At 42.2% G+C, this 27,213-nt stretch overlaps 1 protein-coding gene across 1 annotated transcript in view; it reads right to left on the bottom strand.

Annotated features, from left to right (window-relative positions):
• Positions 1 to 27,213, bottom strand: part of MED12 (mediator complex subunit 12) — a 708,291-nt gene that overhangs the window by 123,377 nt on the left and 557,701 nt on the right. Inside the window, exon 36 of the mRNA XM_033943934.1 lies at positions 7,127 to 7,504. Within this exon, the coding sequence (XP_033799825.1) occupies positions 7,127 to 7,504 (378 nt within the window). The remainder of the gene's footprint in view (positions 1 to 7,126; positions 7,505 to 27,213) is intronic.

Raw genomic sequence — 27,213 nt, 5'->3', positions numbered from 1 at the left:
CCAGTTAGAGGTTGTAAACTGAAAAAACACCATGAACACCTTCTTTCACATCAAGCAGCATTGTGGGGTAAAGACCTAGATCAACTGCTTTCACCCACTACTTATGAGGAATTCAGAAAACGTCTAAAAACTCAACTGTTCCTAAAGTATCTAGACAACTGACCCACTCATCTTCTTTCTTCTCCATAGTGATTCTTCTGTCCTATTAATCTCTTTCTCCTCAACAACGCATTTCCGGTCCTATTAACTCTCCTCTTCCCCCCTCTTAAATTCAATCAATTTGTACCTCGCTTAATCTATTGTAAACCGCATAGAACTTAACGGTATTGCGGTATATAAACTGTTATTATTATAAGTTCTTCACCCCCTAAACTGTACCGTTCCCTAGGGTTTTTGCAGACCAAATGCAAGACTTGCATTTCTCAGTATTAAATTTTAGACCATTCTTCAAGCTTCGCCAGGTCTTTCTTCATGTTATTCACACCATCTTGGATATCTAATGCAGATTTTGGTATCATCCACAAAGAGGCAAATCTTACCTAAACTAAACTAAACTAAACTAAGCCTTAAGTTTATATACCGCATCATCTCCACGGAAGTGGAGCTCGACACGGTTTACAAAGCTTAAAAAAGAAGAGAGGGGAGAAGGGTTTACAACGCATATAAAAAGAGGGGATGTAGACAGAAGGAGAGAAAGTTATATGCTAGGGAAAAGCCAAGTTTTCAGTTGTTTTCGGAATAGTTGGAGGGAACCCAGGTTCCGCAGCGGGACAGTGAGATTGTTCCAAAGGCCCGTGATTTTGGAGAGGAGGGATTTTCCCAGTTTACCTGCATGGAGGATGCCGTGTAGAGAGGGGAAGGATAGTTTATGTCTGTGGGCTGATCTGGTGGTGGCAGGCGTCTGGGCGAGGAAGGATAGAGGGATTAGTGGCGGAAGGATGCCGTGAATGATCTTGAAGGCTAGGCAGGAACATTTGAAATGAATTCTGGAGAGTACTGGGAGCCAGTGAAGATTGGTAAGTAGTGGGGAGCCCTTTAGCAATATCATCAGAGTACTGCTCCAATTACTATCTAATATCCCCTCTTCTGGAATCTACCTTCTCAAGAACCAGGCCACAAGAGATTAAGGAGTCATAATGTCCTTACATATTGACCTTGGAGTGACAGTACCCCCTCTTATGGAAAGTGCAATGGCTCTTCTGTCAAATCCTCATTAGATCACAGCCTTCAAAGCCAATCTGGAGCAATGAGAATGGTCAGACTTGAATGATCAGTTGCTCTCTGTGCTATCTGAACCACAGCAGGAACATATATAGAAGAACATGGCATAGGAGTCCACGATCCTGCTTTGCTAGTGGATAGGCATTTACCTGCTCCTTAGGTAGCTCACATAGCAGGACATATATTCAGGTGGATTTTAAAAAGCTCTGTGGAGTGGGAGCTCTTAGACAAGGCCTTCATTGCAGCATAGATCTGATGACAGGTCCAAGGAAGAATGCTTCTTCAGCTGGCATCAAGAAGTGGGAGTCCAGAGCTTATATGTCTTGGCTCAGCCATACCCTGCAGATGTTAGAAACATAGAAACATAGAAGATGACGGCAGAAAAGGGCTACAGCCCATCAAGTCTGCCCACTCTGCTTACCCACCCCCTGTCTATGCCCTAATGACCCAATTTCCTTATCTTGACCCTCGTAGGGATCCCACATGGGTATCCCATTTATTCTTAAAGTCTGGCACGCTGTCTGCCTCGATCACCTGCACTGGAAGCTTGTTCCAATGATCAATCACTCTCTCTGTGAAGAAATACTTTCTGGTGTCGCCATGAAATTTTCTGCCCCTGAGTTTGAGCGGGTGCCCTCTTGTGGCCGAGGGTCCCTTGAGAAAGAAAATATCATCTTCCACTTCGACACGTCCCGTGAGGTACTTAAATGTTTCGATCATGTCTCCCCTCTTCCTACGTTCCTCAAGAGTGTAGAGCTGCAATTTGTTCAGTCTCTCTTCGTACGAGAGACCCTTGAGCCCCGAGATCATCCTGGTGGCCGTCCGTTGAACCGATTCAATTCTGCGCACATCTTTACTATAATGTGGCCTCCAGAATTGCACACAGTACTCCAGATGAGGTCTCACCATGGCCCTGTACAACGGCATTATGACTTCAGGCTTTCGGCTGACGAAACTTCTATTGATACAACCCAATATCTGCCTTGCCTTAGATGAAGGTACCTCCAGGTAACTTCATGGATATTCATTTATGTCTAATCTAATCTAGTCTTCAGTTTATATACCGGTCATCTCTCATCGGAGCTCGACTCGGTTTATGTCATCAACATGGCACCATCTGAGAGAACCTGAAGCACATGAATATGGACAAAAGCCTCTGCAGACCACCAGCCTTGAACCAACTTATCCTGGCAATGAGTCCCCAACTACTGGGCCTGGCATTTGTCATGACCAATACCTATTCGGGTAATTCTAAATACATATCTTGTTGAGGTGGCAATCTACCAGAACTGACAGCTTCATGAAAACTGTGACTGCATAGACCACCAAAAAGCATGGACTACCTCCAACATTGCTGCCATCATTTCTAATACCTACAGTTGCTACTAGACCAGCCTGTGCAACCTGCTGATTTTATCTGAGGTTAGTGGAACTCTGCTTTCTTTGATATCAAAGACCATTTCCAGTCACTGGAAGGAAGATCAACTGACTCTTGGCCATATTTACTACTTAGCCTAAAGCTTTGAGGGTCTGAATCTAGACTGCAGTTGTCACAGTCTCAAGCCAGAACTTAATCTTGATAAGCCAGCTGTCTAGATATGGGTAGACCCCACTCCATCCTTGTGCAAGAAGACTGCTACTTCCATCACCAGCTTGGAGATGGTTCTTGGCACAGTAGTGAATCCAAATGGAAGAGTCCAAAACTTGTAATGCCAGCTCATCACTATATAATAGAGGAAACAATGACGTTTTGCTCATAACAGGATGTGAATAGGCATCAGTGACGTGAAATAAATTGAGGAACTCTTCTCTTAGGCTTCCACCTCTGGTGTCATGATTGTTGCAGTTGTACAGGTACTGCCATGCCTAAATAGTGGGTTATGGTCCTAAACGGCATAACCGGGCAAACAAAAGAAGTAGAAGTCACGGTCCCGCTGGGGACGAGCAACCACAGCATGATCAACTTTAAGCTCGACATCGGGAAGGGAAAGCGAACCAGGACCCAAACCACAACCTTTAACTTTAAGAAAGGAAGGTACGATAACATGAGAGCCATGGTGAGAAAACGGATCAAGAAAGATAGACAAAATCGAAATGGTGGAGCAAGCATGGTCCCTACTAAAAAATACCATCACCGAAGCACAGAATCTATACATTCCGCAGATAGCCAAAGGAAGGAAAAATAAAGACAAAAGGGAACCAGCTTGGCTAACCAAAGAGGTGAAGGATGCAGTGAGGGAAAAGAAGGACTCATTTAAAAAATGGAAACTCGAGAAAACAACCGAGGCTTGGGACAGCCTCAAAGCCAACCAGAAGAAGTGCCACAGGGCAGTGAGAGAAGCCAAAAGGGTCTATGAGGAAAAGTTAGCGCTAGAGGCCAAAAACTTCAAACCCTTTTTTAGATATGTTAAGGGGATGAAACCGGCTAAGGAGACAGTGGGCCCTCTCGACGACAATGGAAGAAAAGGATACATCAAAGATAACAAACAGATTGCAGACAGATTAAATTCCTTCTTTGCATCTGTCTTTACCAAAGACGACACATCAATACCGGAGACATTGAAAGTATTCAAGGGAGAAATAGAGGACAGCCTCACCACAGTGGAGATGGATCTGGACCAGATATACTATCAGATTGACAAACTAAAAAGTGACAAATCTCCTGGCCCAGATGGAATTCACCCGGGAGTATTAAATGAGCTAAAGGTAGAAATCGGAGAACTACTGTAATCCCTTGCTAACATGTCAATTAGGACCAGACGGATACCAGAAGACTGGAAGATAGCGAACGTCATCCCAATCTTCAAAAAAGGATCAAGAGGAGAACCGGGAAAATATAGACCTGTGAGTCTCACATCGGTCCCTGGGAAAATGGTCGAGACTTTGATTAAAGATAGCATAGTCCAGCATCTGGATATCCATGACCTGTTGAGAGGTAGCCAGCATGGATTCAAGAAAGGGAAGTTATGCTTGACGAACCTACTTCAATTTTTTGAAACGGTGAACAAACATGTCAATAGCGGAGAACCGGTGGACATAATATACTTGGACTTCCAGAAAGCGTTTGACAAAGTACCACACGAGAGACTTCTCAGAAAACTACAAAGTCATGGAATAGAAGGGGATATACTAAGATGGATAGGAAATTGGCTGGAATACAGAAAACAAAGAGTAGGCATAAATGGGGAGTACTCGGACTGGAAGCAAGTAACTAGTGGCATGCCTCAGGGCTCGGTTCTTGGGCCTATCTTATTCAATATCTTCGTAAATGACCTGGAAGAAGAAACGACCAGTCTCATCATCAAGTTTGCAGATGACACAAAGCTTTGCCGGGCAATCAGATCACAAAAAGACAACGAGGAACTCCAGAGAGATTTGAACCAACTTGAGAGATGGGCAGAAAATTGGAAGATGAGTTTTAATGTAGAAAAATGCAAAGTGATGCTCCTGGGCAGGAAAAACAAGGAATATCACTATAAACTGCTAGGTATAACATTGGGGAAGAGCGAACAGGAAAAGGACCTGGGGGTACTGATAGACAGGAATCTCAAGCCGTTGGCTCAGTGTGCGGCGGCGGCAAAGAAAGCTAACAGGATGTTGGGCATGATAAAGAAGGGAATCACGAGTAATAATAATAATAATAATAATAATAATTTATTTCTTATATACCGAGTAGATCGAAGAGGTCATAATGCCGCTTTATAGAGCAATGGTCAGGCCACACTTGGAATACTGTGTATAACACTGGTCTCCGTACCTGAAGAAGGATATAACACTGCTGGAGAGGGTGCAGAGGTGAGCGACGAACCTAGTAAAAGGTATGGAGAACTTGAGCTACAAAGAACGCCTCAGAAATCTGGGATTATTCACCCTTGAGAAGAGAAGACTGAGAGGGGATCTAATAGAGACTTTTAAAATATTAAAAGGAATCGACAAAATGGAGCAAGCTCACTCACCGACAAGGGGAAAGGATGGAGAGCAAGAAACAGTGTTATTCACTTTGTCAAATGTGACTCGGACAAGAGGTCATGGACTGAAGCTGAGAGGGGTCAAAGCCATGACAAATGTCAGAAAGTTCTGCTTCGCACAGCAGGTGGTGAATGCCTGGAACTCTCTCCCAGAAGATGTGGTGGAGGAAACCACCATTTTAGGATTTAAAGTAAAATTGGACGCACATCTTCTTGCAGGACACATTGAGGGATACAAATGATTAAGGTATTCGCCCAGGTACGCCTGGCTGAGCCTCCGTGTGTGCAGACCACCGGACTGGATGGACCCCAGGTCTGATCCGGTGCAGGCATTTCTTATGTTTTATGTTCTTATGGTTACTGAAATGTGGCATGACCCGGACAACCGCAACAAAATGAGGAACTCTCTTTGTAACCAATTGCAGATTCTCCATAAAGAAAAACTCTGGGGATCTCTGAGGAATCTCTTGACCAATTTGAGGTCCACACAGTGGGTATCAAGATGTTCCCTTTCTTTGGCATCATAAAACTGATGGAATATCTGCCCAGTCTTATCATTTGGCACCAGCATTATGGTCTCCAGGTGTAACAGATGGACCAGTATTTCCTGTCCTGCAGCACTTTTGGCCCAGGACTGGGTGGAAAACATAGCTCAGCCTCAACCTGGGAGGCTAACAAAGAGTATGAGAGAATTAACACCTCCATTCAAGTTTTCCCACTACTCCTCTTTAACCTCTCTGAAGCATGAACCTGTTGAAAGCAGAAAAATCCATGTTTGGAATCTTATCCTCATGTTGAGGAATCGTAGCATCTGTAGTAGAGAGCTTCTGATGTACCTTTCCACCTGCAGATCAGATTGGAATGGATTTATGCAGACCAGCAGGGTACGGGGTCTCCACAGAGAAGTAAAGTGAGATGCTCCTTTTGGGATTAAAGTCTGCAGAAAAATGGTTAGTTAATTCTGTAACAAGAGAAAACAGCAAATACATATAAAATTTCTAGAAAATTCTAAAGAAATTTCTTTGACAACAAAAGCACTCCATTTGTGGCAATCCTATTAAGCCGGCTCATTGGGAGAGAAGATGCTGAAATTTACAAGTTAGAACTGTACAGGAAACAGCAGCAAAATGTCTGTCTCCATCTGGAGAGCTTTGATTGCCCTTAAAATATAAGGTAAGGGTGACATGGAGTATAACATTTATATGACACAGTCTGAAGCTGTAAGGTTACATAATTGTTTAGCCAGGAAAACTTGATGATCATTCTCTCTTATTTCTCAGACTGAACAACTAGGTATGGAGCTATGCATTTTGGAGAACACATATTGTGGTCTGACCCAGCCTGGCACTTCTGTTCTTATGGTTAAACCTATGATAATGTAACTGTAATTGCCCTTATTACTATCTGGGCCTCTTAGCTTGCAAATCACCTTGAACCTGTATTGGACAAGCATGATATGGAAATTCAGATTGTCTAACGGTAATTCAGTGGAAGGTGATCTGTAACCAATTGGGGAAAATTTCCTTCCCAACCTCAAATATGCTAATTGGTTCAAAATTACTGCTTAATGTTGCCTTGCCTGAGCTCCCAGTCTACCTGAGGTAATGGAGGGTAAGGTGACTTACCCAAAGTCATAGTGTCTGTCTGTGGGAGAAGGAATTCCTGAATCCTGGTTCTACACTAATATCGTGTTGCCAATAGCAAAATTGGAGGGGTCACAGTAAAGGAGATGGGTGATATCCTGGCCAGCAGTAAGGAAGGGGGCGGTAATGGTTGTATCTTAGCCAGCAGCAGCTTTCTGAGCTAACACCCTGGTCAGAAGTGGCTGGAGAACAGTAGTAGCTAAAACAATTCCTGGTCAATATGGGAGAGTAATATCATGGACTGGAAGTGGCAGGAAACTGCACTTGACAGACCAGTAATATCATCAACTGTACCTCAGTTTTATTTGCAGTCTGATTGCGCTTTTTATTCTTAATGGTCTTCTTTTTGCGCTCCTCTGTGCTGCTGGCGGAGGCTGCATTGGATTTTTCTGTTTTCAGTGGTTCCGAGACTTTCTTCTCTGGCTCCAGAGGAACAGGGGTTGGTGGCTCCTCTTCTTCTAGAGGGAGGGAAAGTGGTTCCAGATAATAGCTTCGAGGTTTAGGTTTAAGGTGCGTATGATATAAGAGGAGTCGTTGCTGCTCTTCAAACCGCGAGACTCTCCTGTCTACACGAACAGTCCCAAACCAGCCCCAAGAAAGAGGTGCAGAGTGCTTCAGACCCTCAAACAGGTCCCAGGGAGAGATCTTCTGCTTTGTGGACACTTGCAGACCCTGAATACAAAACAAAAATTAAGACACTGTGAAAACGTATCCTTATCCTCTATTAACTTAAAAGAAATCCTTACCCTACCCTCCCTCCATCCCTATTATTAATTTTATTTCAACATTTTATCCAAACAACCCCTCCCCCCTCCCTTCCTTACATGGTGTATCTTTAAAAGAAAAATGGTATCTATTCATTACAAAACAATGTTAATGGCTCCCATATTTTAATAAAACTTTTATAATTTCCTTTTTGTACCGCTATTGAACGTTCCATTTTATATAAATGACATAGCGAATTCCACCAAAAATTAAAGTTAAGTCTGCTATGATCTTTCCAATTGTTAGTAATATGTTGAATGGCAACTCCTGTCACAATCAATAAAAGTTTGTTAGTTTGCCGATATCTGACTCTTTTTTCTCATAGACATGCCAAATATCACAGTATCATAAGTTAATGCTATAGGATTTTCTAATAAACAATTTATTTGATTCCAGATTGATTTCCAAAAGGCCAAGATATAGGGACAATAAAATAAAAGATGATCCAAAGTCCCTACTTCAAGATTACAATGCCAGCATCTATTAGATAATGAACTATTCAACTTTTGTAATCTAACTGGGGTCCAAAATGCTCTATGCAAAAGAAAAAACCAAGGATAAGGATAAGTTTTTCAAGTGTTTAACTAAGAGTTGTTTCTTATAATTCTTGTACACTTTATGAGAGGGTAAAATGAATTAAGCAAAATAGTGTTGGGAGGGAGAGTGGGTTATGGGTTTATATATATATATATACACAATTGTTATTGTCTTGATGGATTTATCAAGTGTTGTTTCTGAGACTATGTATGATTTTTCTTGTATACTTGTTGAATGATTAAAAAGGAATAAAGAATTATAAAAAAAAAAAAGACACTGTGAAAAAATTCCTATTTGCAACCTCTTTGTGTTTGTCTCTTACTGTTTTTTATCCCACTTAAATCAGAAGCAAACAATTGTATGTAATTTAATTCTAGGTATTTCTGATAGCACAGGACAAAGAATACACAGAACCCTCATCACCCAGAAGAAGGTGACCTGTCATTTTAAATTCAATTGATCTGTGCTCCGTTTTTGACTTCTTTATAGAAGCCAGCTCTGTGAGCACTCCCAATCACTTTGAAAAGTTGGTTCCTAGGACCTTCTGTACTCCTCGTCAGGACTGAATCAATCTGTGTGAAATCTCTTATGGAAAATGTGGAGCTTCCTCATTCAAGTCAATGACATGTTTGCACGTTATAGTATCTCTGGGGCGTGGATAGTGTGACCATATAGCTCCAGAAAAAAGGGGATGGATTGAGACATCCGGGTTTTACTTCCATTGAAAGCAACCAAGATGTCTCAATCTGTTCTCCTTACTTCCATTGCTTTCAATGGAAGTAAAACCCGGATATCTCAATCCGTCCACTTTTTTCTGGAGCCATATGGTCACACTAGGCATGGATGTTGCATAGGGGCAGGGAACCACAGTGGTGAAGGGAAGGTGTGTATGTCTCTTTCTCTCTAATCTCCCAGGGTATATCAGGCTTGAGACATGTGGAAGTGAAGGACAGTACAAAAGCTATCACAGGTTTTTCTCAGCCTCTAAGACATTGGCTTTGTTGAACAGTGCCGGAGACAGACCTGAGTAGAGCAGTGAGGCATAAGTCACATCATTCATTTCTTATTACTCAACTTGCTATAATGCCTAAGCTACAGCAAAACAAATGACTCCAAAGCCTCCAGAAAAAATCCTTGTCATCATATTCACCCCCAGACTCCTTCCTCTGCTCTTCCCTCATTCCTATCCTCCTGAGAGCTGGAAAGTGCAGCAGCTGACATGTGTGCATTTCTTTTACCATATTGACTACTCATCTGCTCATGTGCATACTTGTCTCTGCATCACAACTGCTTTGAGTTTACAGTTCAGAGGCCATGAGCGAGAAAGCACAGTTACTTACCGTAACAGGTGTTATCCAGGGACAGCAGGCAGATATTCTTGACTGATGGGTGACGGCACCGACGGAGCCCCGGTACGGACAATTTTAGAGTGATTGCACTCTAAGAACTTTGAAAGTTCTAGCTAGGCTGCACCGTGCGTGCGCGAGTGCCTTCCGTCCCGACGAAGGTGCGCTGTCCCCAGTTAGTATAAGCCAGCTAAGAAGCCAACCCGGGGAGGTGGGAGGGACGCAAGAATATCTGCCTGCTGTCCCTGGATAACACCTGTTACGGTAAGTAACTGTGCTTTATCCCAGGACAAGCAGGCAGCATATTCTTGACTGATGGGTGACCTCCAAGCTAACAAAAAGAGGGATGGAGGGAAGGTTGGCCATTAGGAAAATAAATTTTGTAAAACAGATTGGCCGAAGTGTCCATCCCGTCTGGAGAATGCATCCAGACAATAATGTGATGTAAAAGTGTGAACTGAGGACCAAGTAGCAGCCTTGCAGATTTCCTCAATGGAAGTAGATCGGAGGAAAGCTACAGACGCTGCCATAGCTCTAACTTTGTGGCCCGTGACAGAACCTTCCAGTGTCAGGCCCAACTGAGCATAACAGAAAGAAACGCAAGCAGCAAGCCAATTGGAGAGAGTGCGTTTAGATACAGGATGACCCAACTTGTTAGGATCAAAGGACAAATATAGTTGAGGAGATGATCTGTGGGGCTTAGTACGTTCAAGATAGTCAGCCAGAGCACGTTTACAATCCAAGGTATGCAAAGCCTGTTCACCTGGATGAGAATGAGGCTTTGGAAAAAATACAGGCAGGACTATGGACTGGTTAAGATGAAAGTCAGACACAACCTTAGGAAGAAATTTGGGGTGTGTACGGAGAACCACCTTATCATGGTGAAAAACAGTGAAAGGTGGATCGGCCACTAGTGCATGCAGTTCACTGACCCTCCTGGCAGAAGTGAGAGCTATAAGGAAGACCACTTTCCAGGTAAGAAATTTGAAATGCGCTGTGGCCAAAGGTTCAAAAGGAGGCTTCATTAAAGCGGAAAGAACCACATTGAGATCCCAGACCACAGGAGGAGGCTTGAGAGGTGGTTTCACATTGAAAAGGCCCCTCATGAACCGAGAAACCAAGGGATGAGCCGAGAGGGGTTTTCCATGAATTGGCTCATGAAAGGCAGCAATGGCACTAAGGTAGAAGTAGATTTAAGACCAGAGTCAGACAAGGAAAGAAGATAGTCCAACACCAGTCCCACTGCTAGAGACATGGGATCATGGTGATGTAAGAGGCACCAGGAAGAAAACCGAGACCACTTCTGTTGATAACATTGGAGCGTGGCCGGTTTCCTGGAAGCATCAATGATAGAGCGGACAGGCTGAGAAAGAAGTGAGTGAGCCGAAGTCAGCCCGAGAGATACCAAGCTGTCAGGTGCAGAGACTGTAGGTTGGGATGCAGTAGGGTCTGCTGATGCTGAGAAAGCAGAGAAGGAAACAGTGGAAGAAGTATGGGTTCCCTGGAACTGAGTTGAAGTAGAAGGGAGAACCAATGTTGCCTGGGCCACCGTGGAGCGATGAGAATCATGGTGGCTTGTTCCCTCTTGAGCTTGAACAATGTTCGCAGCATGAGCGGTAGAGGGGGAAAAGCATATAGGAAGAGACTGGTCCAATCCAGGAGAAATGCATCGGGCGCCAGACGGTGAGGAGAGTAGAGTCTGGAGCAAAACAGGGGCAGCTGATGGTTGTGGGGAGCTGCAAAAAGGTCCACTTGAGGAGTGCCCCATTGAGCGAAAATGGAGTGAAGAGTCGAGGGATCGAGAGTCCATTCGTGAGGTTGGAGAATTCTGCTGAGATTGTCCGCTAAGGAATTCTGTTCCCCTTGAATGTAGACAGCCTTCAGGAATAAGTGACGAGCTGTCGCCCAAGACCAAATCCGTTGGGCTTCCTGACACAACAGGCGAGAGTCCGTTCCTCCCTGTTTGTTGATGTAGTACATTGCAACTTGATTGTCTGTGCAAATGAGTAGTACTTGAGGAAAGAGAAGATGTTGAAACGCCTTGAGGGCATAGAACATTGCTCGGAGTTCCAGGAAATTGATGTGGTGTTTCTTTTCCTGGGCAGTCCAAAATCCCTGAGTTTGGAATTCGTTCAAGTGAGCTCCCCAGGCGTAGGGGGAGGAATCTGTGGTGATGACTAGTTGATGAGGAGGTAGATGGAACAGCAGACCTCTGGATAGATTTGAAGATGTCAACCACCAAAGAAGCGACTGTCGAAGAGACGAGTTCACAGATATGTGTTGTGAACAAGGATCCGTCGCTTGGGACCATTGGTTCGCTAAGGTCCATTGAGGAGTACGCAGGTGGAGACGTGCGAAGGGTGTGACATGTACTGTCGAAGCCATGTGCCCCAATAGCACCATCATGTGATTCGCAGAAATGGTAATCTGTTGAAACACCTGCTGACAGAGATGGAGGATGGCGTGAAGGTGGTTGGATGGAAGAAACGCCCTCATCAGAACAGTGTCCAGAACGGCTCCAATAAATTGAAGTCGCTGGGTTGCAATGAGGTGAGACTTGGGTAGATTGATTTCGAACCCTAACAGTCGAAGGAAGTGAATGGTCTGATTGGTGGCAAGCAGAACCGCCTGAGGGGAATGAGCTTTGATCAACCAGTCGTCCAGATAAGGGAAGACTTGAAAGTTGTGAGAGCAGAGATAGGCCGCTACCACAATCAGACATTTGGTGAATACCCTGGGAGAGGAGGCCAGGCCGAAGGGTAGCACTTTGTACTGATAATGATGTTGATTGATGAGAAAGCGCAGATATTGCCTGGACGTCAGATGGATAGGAATATGTGTGTAAGCCTCTTTGAGATCGAGGGAGCATAGCCAGTCGCCCTGAGCGAGAAGAGGGTAGAGGGTGGCAAGAGAGAGCATTTTGAACTTCTCCTTGACCAAACATTTGTTGAGATCTCTGAGATCTAAGATGGGTCTGAGGTCTCCGGTCTTTTTGGGAACTAGAAAGTACCGGGAGTAAAAACCCTGACCTCGCTGATCTTGAGGAACTTCTTCGATGGCATTGAGAAGAAGGAGGGATTGAACCTCTAGAGCGAGAAGGAGGAACTGAGACTTGTTGGAAGCAGACTCTTTTGGCAGGCCTAACGGCGGGGGAGTCTGAAAATTGAGGGAGTAGCCATGGGCTATGATCGAGAGCACCCACTGGTCGGTGGTGATTACCTCCCATCGAGAGTAAAAAATGGTTAATCGACCTCCTATGGGCTGTGGAAGAGGACAGGAGGGAGGGAGACTGGCAATGCCCAGGAGAAGGGAGTCAAAAGGGCTGAGCCGGCTTAGTCTGAGTGACAGGCTTTATGGTAGGCGGCTGTTGCTGACGTGCTTGTTGGTGCTGTTGCCGTTGCCTCCGAGGTTGTGGAGGTTGAGGCTGAACTGGCCGAGCAGAAAACCGCCTCTGATATGATGGCTGCTGTCTAAATGGACGAGGAGGAGGAGGCTTCTTTTTATTTTTCAGCAAAGTATCCCACCTCGTCTCATGAGCAGAGAGCTTTTGAGTGGTGGTATCCATAGATTCTCCAAAGAGCTCATCACCCAGGCAGGGAGCATTGGCAAGGCGGTCCTGATGGTTCACATCAAGGTCGGAGACTCGGAGCGATGCCAATCATCTCATCGCTACAGACATAGCCGTGGCTCGGGATGTGAGTTCAAAAGTATCATAGATGGACCGGACCATGAACTTCCTGAGTTGTAGGAGACTGGAAGTGCATTGTTGGAATGCAGGAAGCTTACGGTCAGGAAGATACTTTTGAAAAGAAGAGACTTGCTGAATCAAATGTTTCAGGTAAAAAGAGAAATGAAACGCATAATTACCTGAACGGTTGGCCAGCATTGCATTTTGGTAAAGTCTTTTACCAAATTTATCCATGGCCTTGCCCTCTCTGCCAGGAGGGACAGAGGCATATACACTAGAGCCTGCCGATTTCTTGAGGGTGGACTCCACCAGCAGAGATTCGTGGGGCAGCTGGGGTTTGTCAAACCCTGGAATAGGAATCACCTTGTAAAGCGATTCCAGCTTCCTAGGGGCTCCTGGAACGGTGAGAGGAGTTTCTAAATTTTTGTAAAAAGTTTCCCTCAAGATGTCATGGAGGGGTAACTTTAAAAATTCTTTCGGAGGCTGGTCAAAATCCAAAGCATCAAGAAATGCTTTGGATTTTTTAGAGTCAGACTCTAGAGGGATGGAAAGGGTGTCCGACATCTCCTTAAGAAACTTGGTGAAGGACGAGTGCTCTGGCTTACCAGCAGGATCCTGCACCGATGTAACATCCTCCTCCGAGGAATAATCTGCCTCGGTACCGAGGGGGTCATCAGAATCATCCCACAAATCAGGGTCCCATACCGATGACAGACGGCCCTGAGAAAGTGGGGTAGAAGGTTTGGTATGCTTGGTTTTGCGTACCGATTTACCAGACCTCATAGACACCGTACCGGGTGACTGTACAGCAGTACGGGTGTCAGAGAACGGCACCGGCTCCGAAGTCGAGTAAGCAGTGCGTCGAAGAGACTTCGGTTCCGCCGAGAGAACAGGCATAGAAACAGATTTTTGCGGTGCCGACAACGTCGATGCCGACAAAACAGGCTGTTCGACGATCGGCACCGAATGCTCAGTAGGTACCGACACTGGAAGGCTCTGAGTCAGTAGAGCCGGGAGCAAGTGTTGTAACTGCTCCTTGAGCTGGACCTGAAGGATGGATGCTATTCTCTCATCCAGAGACGGTCCCGATGGCACCGGTACCGCTTTTTTCTTGCTCGGTACCTGCGGTGCAGCTCGACGCTCAGGCGAAGTCGATGCCGATGAAGAGGCAGTGACTTCAATAGGAGCAGAGCGTTTGCGAGGCCGGCGCGCAGTCTGCAGGACTTGGCTCACTGCTTGTTCGACTGGCGGGCTAAGGACAGTAGGGGATGGCTTCTTAGCCGGCTTACCTACAGGGTGCGACACCGAGGATGGATCTTGCGGTGTCGAAGTCACCGGTGCCGATTTGGAGGAAGATGACGGTGTCGATGCCGGGGGAACTTCCATGGCGGCACCGAAAAGAATTCGCTGTTGAATTTGGCGATTCTTTAGAGTTCTCTTTTGGAGAGAACTGCAGCGGGTGCACGTTTCTGCCCTATGGTCCGGACCCAGACACTGAAGGCACCACTTGTGCGAGTCGGAAAGGGAAATAGGACGTGCACACCGCTGACACTTTTTAAAACCCGGTGAAGGGGGCATGAAGGGAAAAACGGCCGTAGCAAAATCGAAGCCCGAGGCTTCGATGGTGCCAACAGGCCCCGCCGGGGCTGACCAGAAAAAAGTCGAAAAAAATTGACTTTTTTTTTTTAAATAAAAGAAACGATAAGGTGAATAAATCAGAACAAGAAAATAACGCGCGAGTGGGAAGGCGAGAAAAATTTGAAAAAATTTTCCAACAGCAGTTGGAACACGCGTCTTCTTAGCTCCGCGGAAACTAAGAAACTGGGGACCGCGCGCCTCTGTCGGGCGGGAAGGCACTTGCGCGTGCGCGGTGCGGCCTACTAGAACTTTCCAAGTTCTTAGAGTGCAATCACTCTAAAATTGTCCGTACCGGGGCTCCGTTGGTGCCGTCACCCATCAGTCAAGAATATGCTGCCTGCTTGTCCTGGGATAAAGAAAGCAATGTTACTTACCTGTAGCAAGTATTCTCTGAGGACAGCAGGCCAATCATTCTCACAACTGGATGACATCATCTGACAGAGCCCAGTGTGGACAATGCCCAGTGTACTCTTTAAGAGGCCTTTGGCAGCATCCCGCAACACACACGCAGGTGCCATCCTGTCCAATGTGTGACCAGCAGTCTAATGACATAGCTGGAAAAGGGAGGGTTTATAAGAATGAAAACACCCGCAACAGGTAAGTCATTTAGCTTTCTCAAACAGGCCATATTACCTCAAAATTGGGAAACCCTAGCTACCAGACTCACTGAAAACGATGATAGGACACTAGGCCTGAACAACCAATCAATCTGAAGGTGCAATGTGGAACAGAAAAAAAAGGGGCCTAGTAGGGTGAAGTTGGATTCTAGACACCAAACAGATTCTGCAGTACTGTCTGACCAAACTGGCTGTTGCATCAGTTATCTGGCTTGAGACAGTAGCGAGATGTGAATGTGTGCACAAAACACCATGTTGAAACCCAGCAGGTCTCTTTGATAGAGGGTGTCCATAGGTGGGCTGACACAGCTATAGCTGTGACATTGTAAGCTGACATTGTAAGCTAAGACAAAACCCTCCATAGTCTTCCCAGCTCGGGTATAAGCAAACAAGATGAAGTCTGCTAGCCAATCAGACAAAATGTGTTTGCTGATGGCTATCCACATCCTGTTGGGATCAAAAGAAACAAAAAGCTAGGTGGAATGTCTATTGGCTTTAGTAAGTTCTAATGGTCCAAACAGCCTGTCTCCAAAGGTGACCAATCCCGGTCACAAATACCTGGCAGAAACCCAAATAGTAGCAATATTCCAGGACAAGTAATGGCTTCCCCGTGACTATCCCAATAGAAGACTATGGACTGGGCGTGGCTTGAGCGCGCATGAGGATGGTTGGATAGAGAGTGAGCTCCTCAAGTAAGACCGTGAAAGTAATCAAAAGTTAAAAAAAAAAAAAATTTTCGGCTCAAAGTGAGTGTGGTTGGTGAAGGGAGAGCTATGGCATCTGGAAATAAAGGAAATTCGGCATTTGCGTCAACAAGCAGCATGAAGAGGGCAAAGCCGGAGCCTGAGACGCCGTTAAAAGCAACGGCTAAATCTGGGGAAGTGGATGTTGGAAAAGAGCTGAAAGAAATTAAAGAAATTATGATGGACACGGCAAAAAAAGTAAATACGATTACGGAAGAAATGTCTGCTATAAATAAAAGGCTGGAACAAATAGAAGTTAAATAAGCGAATATAGATATGAGACTGGAGGCAGTGGAAGCAGTGGCAGCAAGGAAAACGGTGGAACAAAAGCAACCCGGGAGCTGGAGGACCTTTCTAACTGTGAAAGACGGTGTAATTTGAGGGTCTTAGGTCTTCCGGAAGGGGTGGAGAAAGGGAGCCCTATTTCCTTTTTGGAGAATTTGCTGACCAAAATACTGCCTGTCAAATCGAAGTTTCCAATTGAAATAGAGAGAGCGCATAGAGTACCTGCTAAGAGGGATGAGAAACAAAAATGTCCTCGTCCCTTAATTTTTAAGCTCCTCAGATATCAGCAGGTTTTGGAAATTATTCAGCTGGCCAAACAGAATAGGAATTTAAAATGCCAGGATCCATATAGTTCCAGATTTTGCCAGGAATACTGCTATTAAGAGAAAGGCTTTCTTGGAATTCAGACCCCAATTAAGAGCTATGGGGGCTAAGTATGGTTTGCTTTATCCGGCGTTAATGAGAATTACTATAGACAATAAAACTACAACCTTTGACAGCCTGGAACAATTAAGCGAGTTTATAAACAGGCATGAGCAGCCTATGATATCGTAAGAAGAAAGGTGTATGTAAGACATAAAGGAGAATGAATTCAATTTTTTCATTTAATTTTGGGTTGTTATAAGTTTATGAGTATGGATGGATGTGTTGAAAGGGATGTTTCTTCTGAGTACTTTATTTTATGCTTTTGCTCTATGGACTTCAGTTAGAATCTTCATAATTCAAATTTATAAGAATAGAATGTTTACTACTGCTGATATCCTGAATACTTTTACATGGTTTTTGGTGTCTACTATATCTAAAAGATGTACGAATGCACGTGATTTGTTATACGGTCAAGCAATGGATTATACACAATGGATTATATATAATATCTATGGAAATAGTTTGTTGAGAAAATGGAAGAAGCATAAAAGTTTTTGGAATAAGGGCGTAGTGGAATTGAAGGGTGCTGAGGAAAATAAATTTCTTCAATCAACATCAGACTTTGGGTCTATGGCGTAAAAGAAGAAATAGACTGAGAATAATCTTTAAAGTTTGAAGAATGTACAATTCTTTAAAGTTATTTCCATTGCATATTTAGTTAATTCGATGTAAGGTATGGATATAGTTATATGAAATATTGGAATGTTAGGATACAGAAATGTTAATAAATAATATGTTTCAGTAAAAGGATGTTAGCAGAATAAAAAGAAGTGCAGTTAGTGAATGTCCTTATATAATAATAATAATGATTTATTTATGGTTGAGGATTGTAGAATTGATTGATAAAAGAAAATATGAATTCAGAAGTATAGATAAAGTTGCATAAGAATTCATAGTTGAATTGGTAAATTTACATAGAAGAATGGGGATGGATTGAATGTCTTGAATTGAATGTAATTGTCAAGAAAATTTTTAATGTAAAGGGGATATTTGGTTTTTGTTTATGGGGTACTCTTCTATAGTATACCTAGTATGTAATATTGGTTAATTTTGAATATTAATTGAATTACATAATAGATGCTCATATATTAAATTAAATATACTATATCACTTTGGGTAATTATTTTGAATGGGTATAAATGTAATATTTATTATTTTAACTGAAGGTTAAATTAATTTCTTTGAAAATGAAATATAGAGTTAGGAAATGCTGATGAATTTTCTTATGAAATGATACAATGAGTTTATTAATTTGGGATGTGAATATTGATATAGGAAAGGAATTGATTTAATGAAAATTTTGTCAGTAAGATGATAGATAATGGGTGATTTAAGAATATTGTTTTTCCTATATAACACTTTTAATTGAATAATAATTTAAATGAAATGAGATTTTATAAAATAAAGTAAGAAGATTTGGGGAAGAGGTATTAAATAAATTTAATAGATAGTATGGGTTAAAGATGGTATGTATTTAATTTATTTTTATTTTGTTCATTTTGGATTAATGTTGGATATATTCTATTTATAACTTATTTTAGACAATATTTATTATTATGTCTTAGAAGATTTGTGTGATTTTTAAAGATATGACTTTTTCTAAAATGTTATTTTTAAGATGGTCTTTGGGGAGGTTATTTCTATCTAATTTAGAATGCGTGTTGTCAAGTTTCCACTATTACTTATTAAATGGGGGGGGGGGGGTAGGGAATGGGAGGGATTTGGGTTAGGGGACAGGGGAATGGAGGGTATGTGGGTGGATGAATTTTTTGAAATAGGAAGGAAATTTAATTTATTGGGTGTGAGGATGTCTGATCATTTTATTTGTATTAACTTGAGAGTTATGTTTTTAAATGTTATATTGAATGGATATTAAATTCTTTTCTCTAAACGTCAATGGCTTGAATCATCCAGTAAAGAAGAAGAAAATTTTAAATTTTTTACAGAAACAGAATGCGGATATATATTTTATCCAAGAGACACATCTATCGTTAGCAGAATCTCAGAAATTATTTGGGGGTTGGGTTTCAAAATGTTTTTTTGCTCCAGCAGTAGGGAAGAAGGCTGGGGTTGCAATTCTAATAAATAGGAAATGTTTAGCTAATTTCCAATTAGTTTCTACAGATCCTTTAGGAAGGTGGGTACATATTAAAATGATAATGGGAAATACTGCCCTGAACTTATTCAATATATATGCTCCGAATTCGAATCAAGTGGAGTTTTAAAAAAAATATTCAACAGTTGTTACTACCACTGGCTACTACTAATTTAGTGGTGGCTGGGGATTTCAATGCTGTAATGGATCCACTTATTGATAAAAGACCGAGTAGAATTATTAAGTCATTAGGGTTAGAAAATTTAATACAGTCATGTGATTTAGTTGATATATGGCGTATTCTTCATTTTAATGATTGAGAATTTTCATTTTGTTCACAGGTCCATAATTCATTTTCGAGAATTGATTATATTTTTGTTTCTAACAATATAGTTCAAAAGGTGAAGAAAGCAGTTATAGATCCTATAATTTTATCTGATCATGGTGGTGTGTGGATTGAATTGCAATTTGATGATCAAGATTATCCTAAACCAATATGGAGATTTGATAATGGTTTGCTTGCTGATGTAAAATTTATAGAAGATCTGAGTAAAAAATGAGTGAATTCTTTCAGATTAATACTGCTGATGATATTAGTATTGAGACGTTGTGGGATGCTTTTAAGGCAACTATAAGGGGGAATATTATTTGGTATTCAGCATACATCAAAAAACAACTTAAAAAACAATTTATTGATTTGGAAAAAGAAATTAAAATATTGGAGAATAAATTAATTAATAGATGGGAACAATATACTTTACAAAAATTATTAAAAGTGAAAGCCAAATATAATGAGATTGCTTCCCAATTTGTTAGGAAAGATTTGTTTTCTCAGCAAGTTAAATTTTATGGAAACTCAAACAAAGCAGGAAAACTATTAGCTAATTTTCTTAAAGCAAAAAAGAGGAAAACCAAAATTATTGCAATTAAGGATATGCAGGGAGGTTCACACACTACAAATGATCATATTTTGAAACTGTTTCTTTCTTTTTATAAGGATTTGTATTCTTCTGAATCTTATGAAAATAAAGAACAGGATGGGTTGGAGTTTTTAAATTTTATTAATGGACTGAAGGTTCCTGATCATATAAAAAGAAGTTTAGAAGATCCTATATCTTTGAAAGAATTAGAAATAGCATTGAAATCTCTTAGAGTTGGATCCGCTCCAGGTGGGGATGGATATACTGTTGAATTTTATAAATCATTTCAAAGTACTCTTTTACCTTATCTATTAAATTTATATCAATATCAACTGACTAAATGTTGTGTTAAAGGTACTATGGCTGATTCTTTAATTATTGTTTTGCCATAACCAAACAGAGATTCAACTTTGGTTTCAAACTACAGGCCTATATCGTTAATAAATGTGGATGGAAAACTTATAGCAAAAGTATTGGCTCTAAGATTGGCTAAAGCTCTTCCTTTTATTATTGATACTCACCAAACAGGATTCGTTGCTAAGAGACATTCTTCAAATAATACTAGATTAGCTTTCCATTCTCTAAATTTAACAAAAAGTATGAAGGATCCGGCTTTTCTGATATCTTTGGATGCAGAAAAAGCTTTTGATAGAGTTGAATGGTCTTTTATGTATCAGGCTTTAGAATGGTTTGGTATAGGTTCTGGTTTTATTCGAATGATTCAGACATTGTATAGCTCTCCTGGTGCAAGCTTATATATTAATAATAGTATGTCAGATAGATTCAACTTGTTAAGGGGAGTTAGACAAGGTTGTCCTTTATCTCCTTTGCTTTTTGATATTGTCCTGGAACCTTTGTTAATAGCCATCAATCAGGCAAAGGGGATACGAGGTATTCCTTATTCGAATTGGGAATTTAAACTCTCTGCTTATGCAGATGATATTCTGTTTTATTTGAGAGAACCAGAAATTACCATTCCATGTTAACTTGAATTAATAGAAATGTTTGGAAAGTTTTCTGGTTATAAGATTAATTGGAGTAAGTCAGAAATTCTCCCGCTTAATGTTCACTGTACCAAAGGTTTATTTGATCATTTCTCATTTATATGGAAAGAAGAGGGTTTAAAATACTTAGGTATTACCATTAAAAACACAATAGAAGAAACAGTGAAGGAGAATGAAAAACTTTTATTAAAGAAGATAACAGAGATGTGTGAGCAATGGAATCCTTTACATCTTTCTTGGTGGGGAAGAGTTCAAACGATCAAAATGATGATGTTGCCTGTGGTTTGTTATCAAATTAGTATGATACCAATTTTTTTTCAGGGGTCATTTTACAAAAGGTTAAATAGTATTCTTACTAAATTTGTTTGGTTGGGTAAAAGACCTAGAATTGCTTTAGTATCTCTACAAAAAACAATTATAGAGGGAGGGGTAAATTTTCCAAATTTTTATAGGTACCATCAAGCCTATATTTTAAGACAGGGTATGTATTGGATCCTCCCAGATCTCATGGAAAATGTACCAGACTGGTTGTATTTGGAATGGCGGCTCCTGTTTCCCTTACATTTATCTCATCCTATATAATAAAAGGCTAACTCGCGCATGTGCACTCCTATTTGCGTGTTCCGTGCGCTGTAGGTCTGTGGTCGCAGGAGTGCGCATGCGTGAGTCCCCAGCCTTCTTCCCAGCACCTACCTTGGCTGTTAGCAGCGGCGCCTCATCTCCTGTGGGGACCTCATGTGTGCTTTGTCCGTCCGTGGCCGCGGCTTGAGGCGTATGTGCCAGTTAGGTGCATCGGGCGACAGGAGCGGCGCTGGCGGCGGATGGCGGGAGGAGGGCTCATGGTCCTGCCGCCCCTGTTCACAGCGGCCTGCACGTCGCAGACTCCCCCCCCCCCTTCCCGCAACTGCTCCTGTTCAAAGCGGCCTGCTGAGGTTCGCGACTGGCTGTAACGAACCTCGCAGGCCGCTCTCCACATGGTAGCACGTTCCCTCTGACGTGATCGCGTCAGAGGGAACATGCTACCGAGTTGGAGAGCGGCCTGCGAGGTTCGTTACAGCCGGCCGCGAACTTCAGCAGGCCGTTTTGAACAGGAGGGTCAGCCACCACGGGGATCGTGAGAAGAGCCGCCGAAAAAAAAACCTTCAGCCGCAGCAGAGAACCTTCAGCATGCAAGAAGGGAAGGGGAGGGGCCGAAAGGAGCAGGGCAGCTCACGGTAAGAGAAGGGAATGGGGGTGGGGGAAAATGCTTCTATTGCTTCAGCAGGGACCTGGAGGGGAAGGGAAATATCACTGCTGCTTCTGCAAAGGAAAGTGGTGGGGGGGAAGAGAAGGGAATGGGGGTGGGGGGAAATGCTGCTACTACTTCACAGGGATCTGGAGGGGAAGGGAAATATCACTGCTGCTTCTGCAAATAAAAGTGGGGGGGGGAGAGAAGGGAATGGGGGGTGGGAGAAAATACTGCTACTGCTTCAGCAGGGACCTGGAGGGGAAGGGAAATACCGTTGCTGCTTCTGCAAAGGAAAGTGGTGGGGGGAAGAGAAGGGAATGGGGGTTGGGTGGGGGAAAATGCTGCTACTACTACTTCACAGGGATCTGGAGGGGAAGGGAAATATCACTGCTGCTTCTGCAAAGGAAAGTGGGGGGGAGGGGAGAGAAGGGAATGGGGGGTGGGAGAGACAGAAAGAAAGACAGACAGACAAAGGGTGCCAGGGAGAGAGAGAGAAAAATTGCAGGAGGGAGAGACACAGAAAGAAAGGAAGAAAGAGACAGGAGCAGGGAGAGAGACATAAATAAAGACAGACAGCCATATATTCTAGCACCCGTTAATGTAACGGGCTTAAACACTAGTCTTATTAGTATAAATTTGCCCAGGAAATATAAAAATAATAGAATTTGTTGGATACTTGGAAAACCCTACGTTATGTTAGTAATTTATCACCAGACCCAATTTCAAAGTCTTTAAATCAATCAATTTGGGTAAACTCCAAGATCAAAATTGGCAGGTTTAAAATCATTTGGAAGCATTGGATTATTGCAGGTATACGGACTTTAAATGATGTGATTACAAATGGATCATTGCTTAGTTTTTCACAATTACAACATAAATTTGGTTTTAATAAGTCATAAAGTTTTAAATGGTTGCAGTTGAAGCAGGCCATCCAGGAAGGGTTCCCTGAATGGAAAGTTCTTAATTCTCAGTATAGTTTGGAATTCCTGTGCTTTCAGGCAGATTTTTTGGGTCACCAAGCCGCACAGTGGTATAAATTGTTATATGGATATTTAAATAAAAAACAAAGAAATGGTCTTAGGGACATTTGGAGCATTGAGCTTGGGCATCAAATTGCTGCCTCTCAATGGCCACGTTTTTGGTCTTGGAGAATAAAAACTACAAGGGCAGCATCTATGAGATAGACTTGGTTTTTTTTGTTGCATAGAGCTTTATGGACCCCAGTTCGTTTACAGAGGTTAGATAGTTCCAGATCTAATAGATGCTGGCATTGTGGCTTAGAAGTTGGGACATTGGATCATTTGATATTTTTCTGTCCCTATATAAATGCCTTTTGGAAGTTAATTTGGCCCCAAATTAATTCACTGTTAGAAAATCATGTTGCCCTTTCATATGATACTATATTATTTGGTACTTCAATGAGATTTAAAAGCCAAATTTCAGCTAATAATAATAAACTTTTATTAATATTAACAGGGGTTGCCATTCAGCAGATTACAGGGAATTGGAAAGATTATACTAAATTAAATTATACTTTTTGGTGGAATTCAGTGTGCCATATTTATAAAATGGAAAGGGTATTTGCTTTGCAACAAGGTAATTATAATAAGTTTAAAATGATTTGGGGGCCATTGACAATTTATTCTGGTGATCAGACATCTTAAACACCTAAATATTGGACAAGATAAGGGGGAGTGGGATTATGAAGGATAATAATTGATAATTGTTATTTATTAGTATATGGGTGGGAGGGGTGGGCTTCTTATATAATTATTTATTTGGAATATTACAAATAAGAATGTCAAGTGATGAATTAAGGTATTTCTGAATGATTGTTGTACACTTGTTGTAATTTTTGAAAATGAATAAAGATTTATAAAAAAAAGAAGACTATGGACTTTTACTCCAGGAATTTGTCCAAACTATTTTTAAACCCATATACGCTAACTGCTGATACCACATCCTCTGACAACGAGTTCCAGAGTTTAACTATTTGTAAACTGAAAAAATATTTCCTCCTATTTGCTTTAAAGGTATTTCTATTGAGCATGGTCCGGAATGACAGATTAGGTTCTTACCTTCATAATCTGGGTTCTGTTAAGATACACAGGAGTCTGATTAATTTTGTAACTTACCTCTAATCCCATCCCTATAATCTACCTTTACTTTTATCTGTACCCCTCAATCCCTTTGTCTTCCAAGTACCTATCCAAAGCTTCTTTGAACCCCTGTAGCGTGCTCCTGTTTATCACATCCTCTGGTAGCGCGTTCCATGTATCCACCACCCTCTGTGTGAAAAAGAACTTCCTGGCGTTTGTTCTAAACCTTTCCCCTTTCAATTTCTCTGAGTGCCCCCCTGTACTTTAGCTCTTGATTCCTACTTCCCGCTAAATTGCAGAAGGGTATCACTTTAAGATCTAGAACGCCTCCCCTTTCACAGTGGAGAACAGCTCCCTCTTTAATTGTTAGTAAAGCAATTGAACTCCACCGAAACAGAAGAAAAGAGAAGGGGCACGGGGAACTTTCTCGGCAACAAACATATTTTGCTCTGCTCTCAAACTTAGGAAATAGAACAATGTCAATAAACATTGAACAATAAATCACTCACATGAGTAGCTAAGAGCCAATCTGCTAAGTGCAATAAGTAGGTGCTAGAGAACCCTTCAAAGGGAAAGAGAATAGGAAACCCCCTATTCCTGTAACGTTGTCTCTGCTTAATTTTAGGATCTGTAGAAGAGGTCCCGAGACAGATACTGACAATGTCTGAGGAAGAAATCAGGTGAATCAAAAGTCCACACAGGGAGGGCAGTACAGATTCCTGTGTATCTTAACAGAACCCAGATTATTGAGGTAAGAATCTAATCTGTTGTTCTGTTACACATACACACGAGTCTGTACTTTAGCTGACGTACCAAAGTAGTGCCAGACATCTTTTCAAGCTGCCACATCTACTCTTTAGAACTTTGTAAAGGTATGAAGAGTAGCTCAAGTAGCTGCTCTACAGATTTCATAGTAAATGACAGCAGATAAAGACCTGAACAGTCCATCCAGTCTGCCCATTAAAAATACATGGTTAAATTAACTTGTCTCTTCTTTGATATTTCTGGGCCATAGACAGTAAAGTTCACCTGGTATTGTCCTAGGTTCCAGATGCTGAAGTTGCCATCCTGCCTATCCAACCATTCTGTTTGCAGGACATCTACCATAAAGTCTGGCCAGTGACATCATCAGGTGAGACACCCTGGGACTCCGCCCAGGTCGCCATACTTCTTGTGGAATGTGTTGTAATAGAGACTGGGGGTTGTTTCTTGCAGGCAATGTAGGAAGAAGAAATCACCATGCAGATTCATCTGGCAATAGAAGCTCTGGAAGCTGGTTTGCCACGTCTCAAGAGAGGGGCGCGCTTATATTGACACTGACACTTCTTGGGTATCAGTGAACTAATGCCCTAATGCTCCTGGTACCGTGCTTCAAGGGGAACCAATGCATGCTCTTCTTGGGCTTGCCTCGGTGCCGAGCATCGAAGCCCTACAGTACCAATGAGGAAGATGTTGTATCCTCAAATCGCCTGTGTTAGGTCTGACGCAAACTGGTCCCAGGGCTCTAACATAGCACCCAATGTCAAGGCAGGGGGGAACCTCCTCAATTCTGGTGTACTCCCAGTGTTGAAATGACTTGCCTCAGTCATCGATGCTGATGCTTCCAATGCCGATGTTGATGGACTGCACTTGGCACCAAAATTTATTTTGAGCTGGATTTCCCTGGCTTTCTCAAAGGGGACCTAGGAATGAATGTCATAGTCTGGTCCCAAGTACAGGTGACAACAGTTATGGGAGTCAGTCCCAGAGATGACCCAATTACACAAGGAACAGTGCTTGAAGTCACTGGGATCCTTCTGTAACCTGGAAGGGAAACAGTCACTGCCAAATCATACAGCTCAACAGTGAAGGAGAAAAAGTCCAATCACCTCTGAAAAACAATGCAACTTGGCCAGAGCTCAAGCCAAAGGGGGCCTCTGGAGTTGAAATATCAAAGAACTTAAAACAGGACAAAAAGGATTAAAAACATTGAAGAGACCAAAAAGATGAAAATAATGAAAAAGGAGAAATTAGGTCCTTACCTGCTAATTTTCTTTCTTTTAGTTCCTTCAGACTGGCAAGGAAACAGATGGGTTTACGCTCCTCTGCCAGCAGGTGGCAACTGAGACACTGACTTTTGGCTACAGTACAAATGGGCTGTACAGTTCCTACTACAATCAGTCTTAATGAAAAAACCCACTAGGCTGAAGACAATAACATCTCAACTCCCCACCAAAAACCAAAACAAACACTGTTGGATACTGTAAAACCTGATAATACCAGATCTATCCAAAAGCTTACATTATCTTTCCCCTCGTTAAAAGGAGTTATCTATATTGGAAAATTAGGGAAATCTCTTTACTTTAAAATTACTGAGCTCTGGAATAATTTTCCTGTCCAGCTGCGTAATTTGGGCTCTTTCCAATTATTTCGAAAACATCTGAAAACTTGGCTATTTTCAAAAATGTAAATTTTGCTGCTCTCTATATAATCATTTAAGACCTATTCCAAAATGGATGCGCTTCTCAGCAAAACCGAGGCAAGGGCAGCAGAATGAACACACTTGTAGGTCAGCAATAGGAGCTTGAACTGTATGCAATGGCGGATAGTGAGCCAGTGAAGTGACTTAAGGAGAAGGGTGACATGAACGTAACGAGGTTGGTAGAAGATGAGATGTGCAGCAGAGTTTTGAACAGACTGCAAGAGGGAGAGGCAACACTGCGGGAGACCAGTTAAAAGTAGATTGCAGTAATTTAAGCGTGAGGTTACGAGAGCGTGGACAAGAGTCCAGATAGATAGGCTAAAAACTGACAAATCCCCGGGCCCAGACGGAATTCACCCAAGAATACTAAAAGAACTTAGAAACAAAATAGCGAAGTTACTGCAGCAGATTTGCAACCTATCCCTGAAAACAGGGGTAATACCGGAAGACTGGAGGATAGCAAATGTTACACCTATCTTCAAGAAGGGATCCAGAGGCGACCCAGGGAATTATAGACCGGTCAGCTTAA

Source organism: Geotrypetes seraphini, chromosome 5 (assembly GCF_902459505.1).
Source record: "Geotrypetes seraphini chromosome 5, aGeoSer1.1, whole genome shotgun sequence".
Classification (NCBI taxonomy): Eukaryota; Metazoa; Chordata; class Amphibia; order Gymnophiona; family Dermophiidae; genus Geotrypetes; species Geotrypetes seraphini.
The sequence above is the reverse complement of the archived record's forward strand: the minus strand, read 5'-3'. Positions and strand labels throughout refer to the sequence as shown.